The following is a 17,281-nucleotide window of genomic DNA, read 5'->3' on the forward strand; positions in this document are numbered from 1 at the left end:
CTCTGTTAACAGATAGATGGCTACTCACTGGATTTCTCTCGCTCTTCCCTGTTTCCTCATAGAGACCCTGTCCGCAGATCAAAAACAGCCTGCGTCTCGTAGCACCCTCTCTCCAATCTCGTCCTCACCCTTCCTACCTTCTGCATTTCCCACTGGTTCTCCTACCCGAAACTTTCTCGGCAGACACTTTCCTTCTTTATCCTTCCAAACCAGGAGAAAACTGTGCAAACAATCCTGCCGGCTGTCGACTCTTTCTTCGCTGCTGACGAGCACACCGCGTTCCCCCTTCTCCCGCGCCTCGAAAAATTCTGGCGTCGATACACCCGAACTTGTGCCTCTCTCTCCGCACGCTGAAGCGAGAAAGCCACGAAAACGCAAAAGCAAAAGACAAACGCGGCTGCATGGCGTTCACAGGCGCGCGCATGCGGCGCGGTGCACCTCTCTCGTCTCTTCTCTGCCTAGCCCCTGGGTGTACGTACACCGGAAAGAACAGCGCGTGCAGGTGGACTGTGGACGTTTGTTGGGCACTTTTGGTGGATTTTCGGAAGCAGGTTGACGACGCGGCCTTTGCTCTCCCCAGAGGCAACGACGCCCTCTCTGCGCGGTTCTTTCTTCCCTCCCTGGCTTGTCTCTCTTGTCTTGTGCACACTGTCGACGCCGAGACAAAAACGCATGTTTTCCTCGGCTGTTCCCCTTGTCTCTTTTCGGCTCTCGAATTTAAACCTCCCTGCGGATCTCGCTTCCTCAAAGTCTTCAAAATGGCACTTGCACAGACGCAGCACCTCGCGCTTCTCCTCGCTGTCCTCTCGGTCCTCACTGGCGCTCAGGCTGGACTCTACGCGCCCAACGGACCTGTAAAGGTTCTCTCTGGTCAACAGTTCAAGGAACAAGTCGTCGGCTCCAACGACCTCTTCATCGTCGAGTTCTATGCCGACTGGTCAGACACAGCTCCTTTCTGCAGCTGCTCTTTGCCCACACGAGCCCCGCAGACACACTGGATAGACACGTAGCACTACAGCGGTTCTTTGAATTGCCTGCCATCCTGCCTTACGTAAATTGTCGAGTACTTCCTTCACATACCATCTGGCTTGAACGGGTCTCCATTTTCATCTGGTCGTGACAAGATACACACGCGCGTACCCGTGCTTGCACCTCCTCACATTTCTCTACGCAGATGTCATTCTGGATTCTGGGAGCAGCGAAGAAATCTTATTGCTGGCGGCGGAGATTATTGAGACGCAGACACCTCTTGCCGAGCTCTCCCTTCACATACAAATAAATGCTTCACACGCTTCTGTCAACGGCGTTATGTCTCTATGCATACATACACACACACATATATATATATATATATATATATATATCACTTTGCCTCTCTGCGCATGTACCTTTAAATGTACATGTTGTATGCATTTATACGTGTATATGTGGATGTGTGTCTCTCTGTCGTGCTCTGTTTTACCTGCATGTGTGTAGAACTCTGTTGTCTGCAGATGTCTTCTCTGAGTGGAGTGTTTCTCTTTTTTCTGCGTGAGTTGCGCTTTTCAGGTGCGGACACTGCCAGCGCTTTGCGCCTGAATTCGAGAAGGCAGCGAAGGCTCTTCGGGGCATTGTCACTCTCGTTGCGGTCTCAGACCAATCTGCAATGGGAGAGTATGGCGTCCAAGGCTTCCCCACTGTCAAGGCCTTCGTTGGACGAGGTGCGGCAAAACACAGTTGAAGCAGGCAGCGAGTTCTAGCTGTCTGTGCCCACTTTCCCTGTCAATGACGAATTTTGGTCTGTCTCTTTATATCTATCTAGGCTTCGGTCTGTGTAACCTATGTCTGCCTCTCCTTCCATCTCTGGCTCATTCTACCTATCTCCCATTCGAGCTTCCTACAGACAGATGCCTACATACATGCAGGGATTTACTTGTGTGCTGGCCTCATGCCGCCGAGAGCTTTCCTTCGATGTGGTGCGGCAAGACACGAGACTCCTGCATGCGTCGATTTTTAGCTTTCTGTGCACCGTAAAAACGTAGGCTTTCATCCATCTCATCTACACATAAATACATATTTGCAGCTCTACGTTTTAGTGCATGTACAGATGTGTACGCTTTCTAAACGAACTTCGTCGAGACATTTGTGAATCGAGATTTGTTTAAGGCTTTTGCTTCTCTTTCTCTGGAGGCAGCTCAGCTAAAGAAAGAATTGGAACCGAATGAAGGGGGACATACGTGTATGCCGCTTGGGTGTATGTACACCTGAAGGCGCGCGTTTCCGGTCGTTGGCTCTCTTTCGGAGAACGCGGCTTGGATTGTTGTCATGTGCGATTCCGCGCGTGGCTGTCTTCTTTGATACACCTTTCTTCGTCAGTTTCGATGTTCTGTTTGTTCTGTGTCGTCTCCAATTTTTGTGCATTCTCTTCTTCCTGCGATCGTGTCTCCTGTGTCTTTGTGCGTTCTCGGACATCCGTGCACTGCTGGTCGCTTCTTCGCGCTGCTCCTTCACTCCATGCCCCCTTCTTAGGTTGTGCGTTATTCGGCTTATAGGTGGAAAACCCCCAAAGACGTTCGACTACAACCAAGGAAGAGACGCGGCGTCTCTCATCGAATTCGCGGTGATGCATGCAGGGAAACTCGCGAGAGCTCGCCTAGCAGGTAAAACCGGATTTGGAGACCTTCCCGATTTATTTGCTTCTCTTTCTGTTCACTTGCTCGTTTGTGCATATAAAACAGTATGTAGACATCTAGACATACATATTCGATAGATACATGTGAAGCTGTGCCCGTAGATGAACTTGTATACATACTTGTATACGGGGTTAAATACATATATATATATATATATGCATATATATATATATGCATGTGCGTGTACATATATATATGTATATACGTACGCACATCACCGAGTGCATATGTAACTGTTTTTTTCGAGGAGTTGGGCCGCAGGACTGTGCGTGTGGGTGTCCATGGGACTTGTTTGCTGCGCGGATGGTTTCTGACAAACGAACGTTTTTTTCAGGGAAAATCGACGCTGGCACCGACGCGAAACCCTCTGAAAAAGCCGGCTCACCGGAGAAGGAGACCTCAGACGTCATCGAGTTGACAGATGGCAACTTCAACCAGTTGGTCATGAAGGACGACAAAAGCGTCTGGTGCGACAAGAAATCCGACACCCCGTTCGATCCACGCATTTCTGTCTCTGTGTCTCTCTGTCTCTGTGTCTCTCTGTCTCTGTGTCTCTCTGTCTCTGTCTGTGTACACAGGTCCAGCGTACTGGAAGTTGCATGTGTGGGTGGTTCGGTCCCCCCCCGTCCCCCTCCATCTGCTTGTCGCGCTGTGCAAGTGAACGTCCGCTGTCGCCTGGCTTGCTCTCTGCGTTTCTCTCTACGTCTGCATGTTCAGTGATACGGCGACGTTAGTCTGCGTATCCAGACACACGGAGCTGCTGAGTTTTTCGAATCCCTCTGGAGCTGCTCGTCTCTGTGCGCAGTGGCGGATGTGACGCTCTCTACATGCCTTCCCGCGCATGCGTCTGTGCCTGTGAACGCCGCTTTGCTTCAGGTTCGTCGAGTTCTACGCGCCCTGGTGTGGTCACTGCAAGGCCCTCGCGCCGACATGGGAGGAAGTTGCGACAGCGCTGAAAGGCAAAGTGAAAGTTGGCAAGGTAGATGCTACGGTGGAAAAAGTCCTCGCGAGCACCTACGGCATTCGGGTGAGTTGCCTCTCTCTTCGAAGCGTCTCGGAAAGGGTGTCAAACGCGACAGAGGCGTTCGAAGACGTCGCGAAACTCGATTTGGAGACAGCGAACGCTTCCAACAGCTCCAGAGGCAGAGCGAGTCGCTTGAGAGAAAAGTCAAAGAGAGCTCAAGGAGCCGCCAAGGGATGCCTCGGCCTGAAGTTTCAACACCCCTGTGCAGTGCTGAAGCCGTTTTTCTCCTCTCCATTCCAGTTCCCTTACCAGCTGTCTGTCCATAGCTTGCCTGGTGTCTTTTGTTTTGCAGGGATTTCCGACTTTGAAACTCTTCCCGGCAGGCGAGAAGAGCGTCGGCCTCGTCAAGGACTACGAAGGCGCTCGGACGACGGAGGCGCTTCTCAAATACGCCATGGAGTTCTTCAGGTAGCGAAGAGCAGAGAAACGAAGGGGAGCTAGAAGGGAAGCAACGAGTTTTTTTCGAGAAGAAGACGAAGAACGAGGAAACGAAAAGAACGAGAGCCGCCCTCAAGAGAAGAAAGGGATCCACGAAGAGGAGAGGGTTGTCCTTTCGTTGCGAAACGTCTTTTTTCTCTCTCCTTCGCGAAGCGACCTCTGCGTCGTCGTTTTCTACCGCCTCCCAAGGAGTGTCTCTTCGAGGGAAACTGAGCTGGTCAGCGTCTCCCTCGTCCCGAAGACTCGCCTCGTCGTTTCCTGGATCCCCCATCCGCTTCTTCACGCTTTTGTGCCTTTCTGTGTCTTCCTGTCTGTGTGTTAGTGTGAATGTGACTACAGAGCAGCTGTTGAACGAGAGTCAGTTTCGCAAAGCCTGCGGAGACCAGCTCTGCGTCCTCGCCTTTCTGCCGCACATCCTCGACAGCAAAACGGAGAAGAGAAACGAGTACCTCGCGACCTTGAACCGAGTCGTCAGAGCGTCCTTCCACATGCCGATCGCCTTCTTTTGGTCTCAAGGTGCGAAACGAGATCCGCGCGGGAAGCCGAAACGCCTTGCGGAGCAGACGAAACAGAAGAAGGCAACTTGGGGGGGGGTGGGGAGAGACAGCGGAGGGAGTGAGGAGATGGACGAGCAAACATGTAGAGTACATAGGGGAAAGGAGAACGAAAAAGCAAGAGAAAGAAGAGAAAGAAGAGAGAGAAGAGAAAGAAGAGAGAGAAAAGAAAGAAGAGAAAGAAGAGAGAGAAGAGAGAGAGAAGACTCGCCTGTGGACTCTGTCGACCCGCGTGTTTTTGAAGAAGTCCACTTTGCTTTCTCACCGAGCGCAGAATTAGAAAGTCGAGATGTCTGGTCTCTGCGTTTTCAGGAGGAGACCAGTATGAATTTGAAGAGCAACTGAACCTCGCCTTCGGCTACCCCGCCGTCGTGGCTGTCCATCTGTCGAAGGGGAAATACGCGATCCACCGTGGAGATTTCAGCCAGGTGCGGGAGAAGTGAAAGCACCTAGAGAAGACTAAAAACGTTGAATCCGTGCGAACGAAGGCATCGCTAAAGAGACGCGAACGAGACGCTGATTGGTAGTTGTCACGTTAAAAGAAAAAACAGTCTCTGTACAGGTGACCCCCCGCGTTTGAGAGCTGCAAGTTCAAGTCGCGGAGACACTTTTGGTTCATCTGTCTTCGTTTCCCTCCCTGCGTTGTCTTTCCGCCGTCATTCCTGTCCTCCCTTGTTTCTCTTCGTCTTTCTCCTTTCTCGTCTCTGTCTGCACTGTCTCTGTGTGATTCGGCTGTCGCCCTGCCTTTCAAAAGGCCTTTCGCGGTTAACGTCCGCAAGCATTTGCGAAGTCGCCTCGGCGAACGCGTGAAGACAACGCATTTGTGTGCTCCACCCGTGCCTTTGTCGAGACGGTCTGACACCGTGGAGACGTTTGCGGATCGAACAGTCTTCGACGGGAGAGCTAGGCTCAGGCTTGCCGTTCACACCGGGAGTGAAACCATGTGGTTTCGAATCGCTTGTTCGTGGATTTTCAGGAAAGCATTAACACCTTCTTGACTCAACTCCTGGCGGGGAAGGCGCCGATCTCGGAGCTCCCCAAGAACCTGAAGAAGCTGGAGGAGTCGCGTGCGTGGGATGGCAAAGATGAAGAACTTCCGAAAGATGAACTTTGAGAAGAAGTGACAAATCCAAAAGAGAAAAGAGAGAGAAAAAGACAAAAGGAGAAAGAGGTGACGGAGAACAAGGAGACCTCATCGACGCGTCACGCAAGATCTGGGTGTCCTGCAGACAGCCTCCGACAGAGAGATGGGGGGGGGGGGAGCCGCCAACCAAGAGGAAGAAGTGGGGAGCGCGTTGTTACCGATTTTTATGAAATTTCTTCTCTGACCCCTTTCAAGAAGTCTTCTTGTTTTTCAGCTTCACTCTCACCTTTCTGGCGATGACTTTTTGTCTCTTTCGGGGCTGTCTGTCGCGATGTTCTTTTTTTCAAGAGGCACCAAGTGTTGCAGAAAGACGAGGAGACTGCACAGAGAGCGGAGACGATGCAGCGCCTTCTTAGACTCAGAGGTCCTCTTCTTGGATCTCTTCCTCTCTTCAGTGTCCTTTGGATTCATTTGTCTTTGTCATCCTCGCGCCTCTTCCGTGACTTCTCCTCTCCCGTATCGGCAACCGTTTCAGAGGAGAGGAGGCTGAGAGTGCTCTCATGGTCCTGCTTCTTCGTTCAGTGCTCTCTCTCTAGAGCGGGAGCGGACGAAACGAGTTGTTTCTCCGTTTCCCTCGTTTTCGGTGATTCTCTTCTGAAAAAACGTCATCTCCAAAGATGCATGTCTGCGCAACTGCAACACAAATCAACTTGTCTCCTTTTCTGTGCACTTAGAGTCTCTGCTGCCTCCTCCGGCCCCAACCTGTCCTCTCGTTTTCCCTCTTGAAGCTTCTCTCCTTTTCTTGATCGCGACAGGAGGCGCAGCAGCCGGAGAAGAGGAGAATGAAAGAAAGCAAACGAGAGAAACGAGACGGGTCGTCAGGCCGATTCAGCTAGGCATTCTTGCACTAGTGGCCAGACGCCAGGTCGAACTCGAGGAGCGGACACGCAGAAAGTTCCCCAGATTTGGAAGTTCAAGGAAACTGAACCTCTGTATCGAAGTGTAAATATTTGTAGCTCTCAAACTCTACGTGCAAAGATATCTATCTCTCCATACATCTTTCTGCACAGCGATCCATATTTACATTCTCCGGCTTCTCAACATCTATCCCTGTCTATCTGCCAACGTTCATCGAGCTCTCTATATCCGTCTGCATTATCTATCCTGCTGTATCTCTCCGATCCTCTCTACCATGTGGGCGTAGACGAAGGAAACTTCGGAAGGTCCGAGCCGGGTACCTTGGAAGAACCAGAAACAAGGCCAAGAAGAATCTCGCACTCAGCCCCGCGAACAAGTGTGAGGAAATACGGTTGTCGATATTCAAACCCAGACGATAAACAGGCGCAGGTTTTCCACGTGAACACTGAAAGTGGAACTGCAACAGAATCGGAGGTGCTCCATGTACTCATATCTCTCTCTATACAAAAGTAGACGTGTATACATATGTTACATGCATTTAGACATGCACATAGATATCAACAAATACGAATAAATATATATATATATATATATATATATAAGTAGTATACGTCAAAACATGTGTCTCTGCATGCGTTTCTTTGCCCTCGCTTGGAATGCGGTTCTGTGGCTGCTGCAAGGGGAAAGAAAGTCAGACGATTTCTAGCCAGAGACGACTGTGGAGAAGGAGAAGCCGCCCTACAGTGCAGGCGTCGCGTTGTGGGTCTTCGTCTTCGTCGAAATCGACAAAGAGACTTTGAAGAATGGCTTCCTTTTCTTTCTCGTCCAGTGTGTGCGTTTCAACTGCCTCCTTCTCCGTCGTCTCTTCATCCCCGTTCTTTTTTCGTTCTTCGTTCTCTTTTTCCTCCTGTTCTTCTTCTCGGGGATCTCTGATCTCTCTCCGAACGTCTGCGGCGCGTGTCTGAGTGTCCGCACTGGCGTCGGACGCTTCTTCGCGTCGCTCGGCGAGCAGCGCTTCGTCTTCGTCTGTTCCCGACACTCCAGGACTCTGATCGGAGAGTGCGTGGAGGCCGCCAGGGCTCATTTCCAGCGCTCTGTCCTCGGCGCTGCTTCTCTCGCACCTCTCTCCTGCTGCCGTGATTTGTCCGGCTCTGTCTGGGCCAACATCCTCTGCCGTCGCTTCGTCGTCAGAGTCCACCGCAATCTCGATAGCTCGCTTTTCCTTCCGTTCTGCGTCTGCTCCTTCTACCGGGCTCTGGTGTTGCAGCAGGCCTTCTGTCGTGCACCTCTCCCCGGAAGCGGAGGACGAGACGTCCACGCTCTGAAGAGCCTCTGCTTCACTGTCCTCGTCGGCGAAAAACAGAGAGCACCTTGAGCGACTCCCTTCTTCCCCTAGCAATAAAGCGAAGGCCAGCACGAGACGCAGCGGACCCACAGAAAACGCGGACAGAGTCTCTTTCGCTCTCCTCACCCGAACGATCTGCGGCTCCACAGACACCCCGCGCATCTGTAGACAAGCTGCGAGAAATCGGTGCTCCTTCAGATGTCATCTCACATACATCTGTACATCTGTGTCTACGAAATCACGGCAACACAGAAAACTCGGCAGTTCTGTATAGACACCAGCACCTGTCTATTGTTTTAGAGGTGAAAGTATGGATCAAGTCTATATTAGCGTATGTCTCCATGCATATGGATATATGTATATATATATATATATATATATGCTTAGCAGTGTCCACTGGGTTCTGGCAAGAGAAGAGAATACCACTGTTAGTGCCACAGGAAAGTCCGTTTTCTCACCGGTGTTTCTCCACCTTTCTCGTCGTTTTTTTCGGAGAACGACGTGAGCGACGCAGGTGGCGAGTCTTGCAGGTTTATCTGTTGTCTCGAAAACGTCTTTCACTCCGGAAGCGTGCAAGCAGAGGGGTGAAGAATTCTCTCCCTCAGGTTGCGTTTCTGTCTGCGTCTCGGAGATTCGAGTCCCCTTTTCTCCTTCCTTGCAACAGTCCACTGCCGGAGCTTTTACACCCTCTTTCACCTCAACCGACTTTGTCGCGTTCGAGTTCTCTTCTTCTTTGGAAAGCAGCAGTTGCCAATCAATCTCGCGTTCTTCCTCTTCGCCTTCTCGCTTGACAAGAGAAACCTCGTGACTCTGTCGGAAGTACAGACGATGCTGCGCGCCGTCTAGGTCTTCAACTGCACGCGCCTCCCAGTAGAATAAGTGAACGCGGCCTGCATTGCAGAATGCGTTCGCGGAAAATCAAGAACAAAAAGGGGAATGATTTTCAATTCGCGAAGCGTAGTCTTGATACTCCTCTCCACAGGCACCCAAGAACAGCATGCGAGAGCAAAAACACCAAGGAACTTCCCAACCAAAGGAAAGAGAGGCAGAGGCAAAAGATACTCAGAGAAAAAAGTGTAAAGGCGGATCTTCACAACGAGCGATGAACCACAATCTGGCGTTCTTCAATAAACATGTTTCGCAAAATCCGTCAACACATCAACACAAGGCTCCAGAAACGCCTGCATTTTTGTAGACGCGAGTGTATTCACCTTTTATTCACCCATATATTTATGTAAATATATGCATATATATGTAGGAGATAGAATGATACAAATATGTAAATATAATATGTAGACACTTGTTCGTATATATATATATATATATATATTTGTGAGCAATCATGTGGTAAGAGGCATTTGGAATTCATAGTTTTTCTCACGAAGAATTCTGACTGGCACCTATGTGGATCGGTTTCTTTTAGTTGTTTTCGCTTTCAGGAATGACGACAGGAAAGTGTACCAGGATGTGCGTCCTGTGGATTTTACGCCTGGCAGACAGTCGCAGAAATTCCACGTGGAACAGTTTTGAGAGTCAGGGGCAGTGAAGAAGCAGGGTGAGTCATCAGTGAGGAATCCCTTCGTTTTTCCTTTACGTGATGGTCTCTACAGCGAAACAGGACTTGGATGAGGAAAGCAAAGACCGTCAAGGTGTGAACGAGGCGTCCACCGCGTGTCGGCTGCCTACGAAGTTTTTCCGTAGAAGTGGAAGAAGGTTTTTCTTGGGAAGTCGGCGCGCTTTCGCATGCCCGTCGAGCGTGGAAACAAACGTAAAGCTGGGGCGAGCGTGCAGAGAGAAAGCAGCAAAGAAAATCACTTCAGCTGAGGTTGAGCTTCAAACACCCGAATTGCTTTTGGGATCACAAGTCTTGGCTCGAAACCAAGTCGGGAGGTCGGCGAGTCTTCTGATGTGTTTTCGTCTGATTTTTCGACTGTTTTGCGTGCTGCCATTCACACGCAACAGATATCTTACAAGGTCGTGTTTGCTTTCTATCGTCTTTCATACCTCGCTACTGGATTCGTTCGACGCTTAGACGAAAACGCGCGCCTATGACTCTCGGCAGAATCGACAGTTTGGAGGTCGACAACCTCTTCACGATGCCTTTGGCTACTTTCACATCACTAGAAATGAAAAAACACGACTGAAGACCTGCGGCAGTCGCGACCTTCGTGATGCGGGCGACCAGCTCTGAGGAGAGTGAAGCCCAATGCGGTTTTTTTGTGTCTCATAACTGGAGTCCTGTTCAGCAACTTGGGTGCTCTGGTCTCTCTGGGTGTATTCCATGTGATTTTATAGCAGTTCTATGTCGCGGAGCATCTGAACAAAGACACGGTTTGCTCATCATTTGACAGCTGCCACAGACAGGGTCAGCCTGCGACCTTCCTGTCCTGCATGGCGGCTTGCCGGAAGGTGTCAGACACAGGGGCGAAGCGACGCTTGCGAGCAAGGAAAGTGAGAGAGCAAGGCGTCAGACTGTTGTGTGCTGCAGACTTTCGTGACGTGCATGCGCTTGCGAAGGGACGCAAAAGAAACGACGATGTTTGGCTCTGTCTCCCGCACCGCATCCCTTCTGCCCCAGAGGCACTTCAGCTCGAAAAGAAAGCTGAGGACTGACACATCGTCAAGACTTGGGAACCTCGAACTCGAGATAAAGACTGAGTTCTTTCTAGGACTCCGCTTTTGTGTGGCTTCGGTCTGCGTTTGTGGAGCAAGGCTAGATGGTGGACGCAAAGAAGAAAACTCACTTTTCGAGAGTCTGTCACTTCGACTTTGCTGGTCCTGTGCGCGTAAGGCATGAATCCGGGAGGGAGACGAAACCGCAGAAGCAGGTTTTGCCTCGCTTCAACGACCTCAGGGTCCTCCAGTTTCTGCTTCTCGCAGTCGTGCGTTTCCTCGATTCGTTCCTGCTCTGCAGAATTCGCGTTCACCTCTTGCGCCTTGTTCCTACTGGGTGAACCGGGGAGACCCAGTGTTTTCTCATTTTCTTCTCGGTCTTCCTCAGAAGGAGCAACAAACACATGCCCACAGTCGACGAACGAGATTCGCTCGGATTCGCCTTCGTCAGCGCGTTCTTCTGCCTCGCGACTCTCCGCCCCAATGAGAAGTGGACTTCTGATCTCGAGTTTCTCCAGAGAAACTGCATGCGTCTGTTCTTGTGGGAAGCCCGATGCTCCCTCTGAGGTGAGAACCGTCTCCTCCAGATCGGGGCATCCCTCAGCGTCGAGGAGACACTCTGCGTCTTCGACGTTGTGCTGTTCTTCAGAGTCTGAGGGAGAACGTGCAGAGTCCCTTCGAGCAATCCGGCAAAACTCAGGCTCTACCACCTCCAAAAATTCACCGTCAGTCTTCCTCCTCTCTTCTTCAGATGTAGTTCCCGTCTCTTCACTGCACACATGGTTTGTCTCTTCTTCGCAGGCGTTTGCTCCGGTCTCTCTCGTCTCGAAGTCGCTGAGCCTCTCTCTGTCTGAACTCTTCTCACACAAGAGGGCCGTCTCCGCTCCGCGCTGGCCTCCAGGAAAAGCTGCCGAGGAAAGTTCGTCGCCATCGAAAGCGCGATTGCATGCATCAGACGCACGTTCAGATTCCAGAGACCCACACCTCTTCTGCGCGGCTTCGCAGCCTCCCCATCCTTCCTTTTCTCGACAGTGCTGAGGCTTCGGGGAGGAAGACGAAAGAAGAGCTTCTTCTTCGTTTGCGTTTTCTCTCGGAGTGTCTAAAGTCTGATCAACCGCGTGCTTGTCTTCGCCGTCAAGACATCCTCCCGCGTCGGGACTTTCTGTTGAAGCACCGCAAAGGGCACCTCCACCCTGAATGCGTTCCTGGTTCTTCCCAGGCTTTGTCTTTTCCTCGGCCCAAAACAAGGACTGTGCGTTTTCACGATGTTCGCTCTCCACAGGGGCGCCGGCCTCTCCAGAGGACTCTGTCTTTTCGCCTTTGCTTTCCCGATTGTTTTTTGCGAAAACCGGGAGGAACGCAGACTTCCAAACTGGCAAAACAAGGTGCAGGTGATGCTTTTCGCGGAAGAACTGAGCCCGACCTTTGGAGACATCAACTGCGTGCGGCAGAGGCACAACATGCTGAAAAAAAACAAAGCACAGGCGCGGTGAAGTGGAGAGAAAATCCCAACAAGCTCGACCGCTGCGGTCTCTATACGGAAAAAAGAAAACGTCCTTCGAGCCTTTTGCGATGGACGTGTGGCAATGCCCGTGTTGGAACATGCTGAAACGACACCATACACGCGTCTCCATCCTTGTTTCTCCCCAATGTACACTTAGATATGTAGATAACTAATATATATATATATAAATATATATATATATATATATGAACATATACGAAAACGTGTTGGGTTTCGGACTGAACGCGGGAGGAAACTGCCGTGTTTCTTCCAGAGTTTATAACGAAAACGCTTTTTGCCTAGCATTATGGTTGTGAAATTTTCATACACTTCTGCTGATGACGGTTCAAGTATATCCGAGCCATCATCGATATAAATAGGCCTGCTTGTTAATCGGTATACAGTTTCACAACAGAACAGAGTCCGGCTTTGCCAGTTTTCCAACTTCCATTAGGGAGTTTATTTTACATTCGATCTTGCATAGAGACAGCCGCGGTACGTCCTTGATCGACGTGAAGACTCGCGTTCTAACCGTAAACTCTAGACAGCGGTTTGGGCGAGACACTGTTGATGAACAGAGCAAGGAGAACGGCCAGTATTGGGGAAGGACTAGAAAGGGAGAAGCACGGGAAGGTCGGCTCTTGGAGGAAAGCGTCACTGCATCTGAGGGGAAGCTGAGGAGAGGAGAGATCGGCAAGAGAAGATCAAGAACGATAGAGAGAGTTTGAAACAAACGTCGAAATGTGGCGGAGCAAGACAGAGAAGGGAACGATGTTCGGGGTCTTGAAAGCGAGAATCGCGGTCTTACAACGGCAGATGGGTCGCTTTTCTGACCAACGGTCAAGGTCTTATTATCGTCGGAAATAGAAACGTCGATGTCTGAGCTTGAAGTCTGAAGGACATTCACACGAAAGCAGAGACGAGGACCCCTGAGACACAAAGATCTTTGTTCTAGGCATCGATGCTCTTCAAGAAGCAAAACATTTCGTGTATCTTCCTGCCACACCACGAGCTTTGCCGACACTCTCCGGGAATATGCGGCTACACAGAAACGCAGGAATCAACACGTACACGCGCAAATATACGTCTACATGGATATAGTGTAACATGCTGATTCATGCCCCAATACGTAAATTCCATTCATCTAGATATATAAAGACATAACTATATATATATATATATTTACCTTCATGTCGCTAGATGGATACAGTTAAACGCGTTTGTTCATGTGACATTTGTAACTGGTATAGTCACACATGAATGCATCGATGTATATACACGCGACTCTACTTGATGTTCTGCGAACGCAAATGCGTTCGTATACAGAGCAGCTCGGCAACAGTACTTATAATGAAGCGACGTCGATTTGGGCGATTCGCCCTCTCCACCGGCGGCACTCTGTTTGCATGCATTTCAACATGTACCCTGTGTGGCGATTTCGAACTGCACTTACCACAGTAGAGCCTAGGTGTATCTCCACGCGGAGGTTCTCCGGAACGGCTTTTTCCATGGGAAGCTGGATTCAGGAAAGAGAAAAATAGGCAAATGTTGTGGCCTTTGTTTTTTCTTCAACATCGAAAGTCCACACACCAGGGTGGCAGACGCCCACTAAAAAGAAAAGCTTTCTCTGGAGAGTATTGTGCTCTACGAGTTCGACTGCTAGTCTAGGTCTCGAAGGTCTCGGTTTATCGGATCCCAGTTCTGTTGTGTTTTCCATGACCAACATGTTAACTGCATTGAATATAGTGGTATTCATCATGTACTCGTGAAATCAACATTCATGTAGAAGGAAAAAGTAATGTGCGTGCGCGTCATATGCGTCTTCTGTTTCCGCTTCAGTTTTTCTTGGAGGTGGAACTTTGCATGCGATTCAAAACGTTGACCTTCTCGAAGGTGTACCAGCGTTTCTTATAGAGTCTGCATAACGACAGAGTTGACTTATCCTTCTTCAGTAAAACTGGATACAGACACTCGGCAAACGGAGATTGAACGAGGGGCTGTATTACAAGAATGGACTGTTTCCAACAAGACAAAAGCGAAGACGACTCGCTCGAGTCGTACCGTTGAGTTCTGTCCGAAGAGTTCCGACAAGTCGACCTTTCCTTGGTGGATAATTCGAAACTCGCCCGGCTGTAAGTCTGTCGTTCTCCGACGGTTTAAGTCTCTTTCGTCTTGAAGAAATTCTCCATCTTTGTCGACTTTCTGGGCTCCTTGACCATCTAACGCCTCACGTCCAGACGCCTCCGACACTGCCGCTGAACTCTCTGGAGCGGCGCTTTCATTCCGCCGCCCTTGGGCTCTGATTCGACTCTTTGCTTTCGCTTGTTTCGTGAGCTTCTTCAGATCTTTCCGCGTTAGAACTGATAACATGAGTTCCACCCGACAAAGCAACTGACAGTTTAGAACGTTCTAGACTCCTGCGAAACCAAAAACACGCTTTTTCTCCCGATGCGAGATGGCATGAGGTTTCACGAGGGCGAACGCTGTAGAATCGGAACCACATAGAAGCCACGTATCAATGTAACAAAGATAATCGGGGGAGTGTCGGATCCTCCTTGTAAGCCGTTGAATCCAAGAGAGTGCAAAAGAACATCCACTTAGTCGTAGCAAAGAACACAAGAAATCCGTGAAACTCGCACTCAACGTCGCCGATGCGAACATCGGCTCTTCAAGTATGAGGTAGTCGGAACGCAGACGAAAACAGGAAACTCGGGAAGTCTGAGCAGCGTTTGTAGGTGTTAGATGCTTTTTATTCAAGTGACTTAAACCGACATTCTCACTTTTACATTATCACAAAATTTAACACAGACAACTCTGCCGCTGCTGCAGCTTGAGAGAACGAGTTTTTCCAGTCGAAGCACGCGGGTCATCTGCAGCCTTCTTAGCATAACGGTTCCGTAGCCACCGACGCTACTAAGTATACGAACGGCATGATCTTGAGCTAGTGGCGCGGGTCTTTACACTGTCGTAGTACCACCCATCTTACATTCTCCGCTGAGCTGATCTTTTGTCACTACCAACCGGCTTCCGTTTTGTGAGTGGAGAAGTGCGAAGATATCAGTTTTTTCTCAACAGGGGAAGCATATTCTCTGGGCTCTACAAGCCACTGGCGGGTATGTTCCGACTCTCAAAAAAGGCGTCTCGCGTCGACTTACCTTCTTCACCTGCGCCGTCACTCTGCTTCTGTAGTCTCCTGCTTTCCAGCTCTTTCTCTCGCTGATCCCAGAACTTCTCTTTGTTCTTGATGAGGTCCTCTCGAATCGACATCAACCCAGGCAAGTCGCCCTTGCACTTCATCTTCGGAAGAACCTGGAAGTCTAGAAAAGCGAAACACGAGACGCTAGCCAAGTCCAGCCATGTGGAATGCCACTAGCGATCCGACACTCAAGCCCCATGCACATTACGGTAGCTCCAGCTGTGCAGTTTTCCAACCAGGTGAACTAAAGGTAACGAAAGTAGGGAAAAGTGTGAAATGACAGAAGGCTAATGGGGTGCTGAAGTTCAGCGGCTTCGGAAACACCCACTGAGACACATTATGACATTTAAAAGAAGGGCAGAGAAAGCCAAGAACACGCCAGAGTTCTGATCTCAGTGATGCCGCGAGAAGGGATTTCATGCATGCCCACAAAAGCACGGCAAGCACATGCGCCTCTGCATTACAGTGGTGTAAAACACACCGCACCAGGCAATGCCCATCTCTATTTCAAAAAAGGGATAGGTGACACATGGTGAGCGTTCAGCGCCAAATGCATCCACAATTCATCTAAGACTCGAAAGCGATTCGTCTACTATACGCGAGGTCAACAATTTCAGAGGCGTGGAGTCTTGGAAAGTGATGCCTCTATGACGTCTGTGTGAGCATTCAAACGGCTTTTCTCTCCTGTATCTCGTCGAGGAAGCGAGGGTAGCTCGCTCTGTTGCATGGCAACACACGATTCACATGCAGCGGTTTACCGGGATGAATTCGCTCGCGTCCTTTCAGGTAGCATGTGTTGACTTTTTCGGTGCAGCTTTCAATAAGAACCCGCAGAAGCGTCGGCTGTCCTGCGATCAGAGAGATCGCACGTTGTCAGCATGTGCCAGACCGAGGAAGAAAAACAATGATGAAGAGTCGCTGCAGACTCTCGTCGCTTCTGCAAATAGACAGACGGCTGTCTCTATTGGTACGGCTTGAACTGCTTACAACATGCATGGAAAAAGGAAGAGACCGGAACAGCATGTGCCTACGGAAACGTGGCTCATCTGTCGTTCTCAAACCCTGTGTACAACGGGTGTCTTGAGGGGACGCTGTGACACGAAAATATATTTTCCGCTTTCCGTCTCCTAGCTCTCACCCGATCTGAAACTTACTGTGGCATTGTCCAAAGGTATTGGTGCTAACGCAGACGTCAAACGTGAGACATGCGCTGCCGTCTGCCCACAGGAAATCAAACAGTTTTCCGCAGAACCCAATAGACGTCTGTCTGGTTTCGAACCCGGTAGGGCTGATGTACCTTCGCACCCGGTTACACGGCAGTACCCCAGAGTTAAGTGCGTGCATACCGCAAAAACCTACGAACTTAACGTTCAAACCAAGGAACAGACTTCCGCACGCTGTTGCTGGTACGTGAGAGCAATGCCTGCTGAGACGTTAAATGCCCGTGCAGAAGGAGCTCCGTAATCCGTCTTCCGCCTCAAGATAATTCGTGGCTGCTATTTACACGGATAAAGAAATGAGGCACCCAGACGCAGCAACAAGCACCACTTCAATGGATGAGGTAGCGCACCTTTATTGCTCTGGAGACCCCTTCTTCTCACACGACACTTACGCTTGTCTTTGTCGGGGCGCGGGGCGCCAATGCTGTACGGGAGATCCACCGCAGATCCGCCGTCACGTGGCTCGACTGTGAAGTCTTGAATCCATGGCGAATGGCAGACGTTAATGAAGCACTTTTGGTAAACACCGTTTGGGTAGACCACATCGCTCTTGACGCAACAACCTGAGATGCAGAACTCAGACTGGAGACTGTTTGCGAGAACCGAACCACAATCGTGCTCTTGCTCCGATACGAAAGGTTTCGCTTCTGTCTCTGTCCCCTGCTGGTACACACAGCTACGGAGAGCCGAGTGCAAATTACCCCGCGGCTACA

The 17,281-nt window shown here is 50.2% G+C and overlaps 3 protein-coding genes across 3 annotated transcripts; 1 reads left to right on the forward strand and 2 right to left on the reverse strand.

The window, feature by feature from the left end:
• Window positions 1-401: 401 nt before the first annotated feature.
• On the forward strand, window positions 402-6,612 carry TGME49_249270 (protein disulfide isomerase-related protein (provisional), putative; the record flags this gene model as incomplete). Its single annotated transcript, XM_002367220.2, has 9 exons — window positions 402-937; window positions 1,549-1,700; window positions 2,532-2,639; window positions 3,007-3,139; window positions 3,549-3,699; window positions 3,989-4,104; window positions 4,457-4,650; window positions 5,001-5,116; window positions 5,665-6,612. The coding sequence occupies 9 exons, from the start codon at window positions 402-404 to the stop codon at window positions 5,800-5,802; spliced, it is 1,644 nt and encodes a 547-aa protein (XP_002367261.2). The 3' UTR covers window positions 5,803-6,612.
• Window positions 6,613-6,817: 205 nt separating this feature from the next.
• On the reverse strand, window positions 6,818-8,493 carry TGME49_249280 (hypothetical protein). Its single transcript, XM_002367221.2, has one exon. The coding sequence runs from the start codon at window positions 8,195-8,197 to the stop codon at window positions 7,382-7,384; it is 816 nt and encodes a 271-aa protein (XP_002367262.1). The 5' UTR covers window positions 8,198-8,493; the 3' UTR covers window positions 6,818-7,381.
• Window positions 8,494-10,501: 2,008 nt separating this feature from the next.
• TGME49_249290 (hypothetical protein) lies at window positions 10,502-17,080 on the reverse strand. The gene is made up of 6 exons (XM_018780889.1): window positions 16,107-17,080; window positions 15,308-15,469; window positions 14,214-14,512; window positions 13,606-13,668; window positions 12,961-13,044; window positions 10,502-12,111 (listed from the first exon to the last, which is right to left on the reverse strand). The coding sequence occupies exons 2-6, from the start codon at window positions 15,447-15,449 to the stop codon at window positions 10,621-10,623; spliced, it is 2,079 nt and encodes a 692-aa protein (XP_018635027.1). The 5' UTR covers window positions 15,450-15,469; window positions 16,107-17,080; the 3' UTR covers window positions 10,502-10,620.
• Between the last annotated feature and the right edge of the window lie 201 nt (window positions 17,081-17,281).

The sequence above is a fragment of the Toxoplasma gondii genome, chromosome XII (assembly GCF_000006565.2).
Source record: "Toxoplasma gondii ME49 chromosome XII, whole genome shotgun sequence".
Classification (NCBI taxonomy): Eukaryota; Apicomplexa; class Conoidasida; order Eucoccidiorida; family Sarcocystidae; genus Toxoplasma; species Toxoplasma gondii.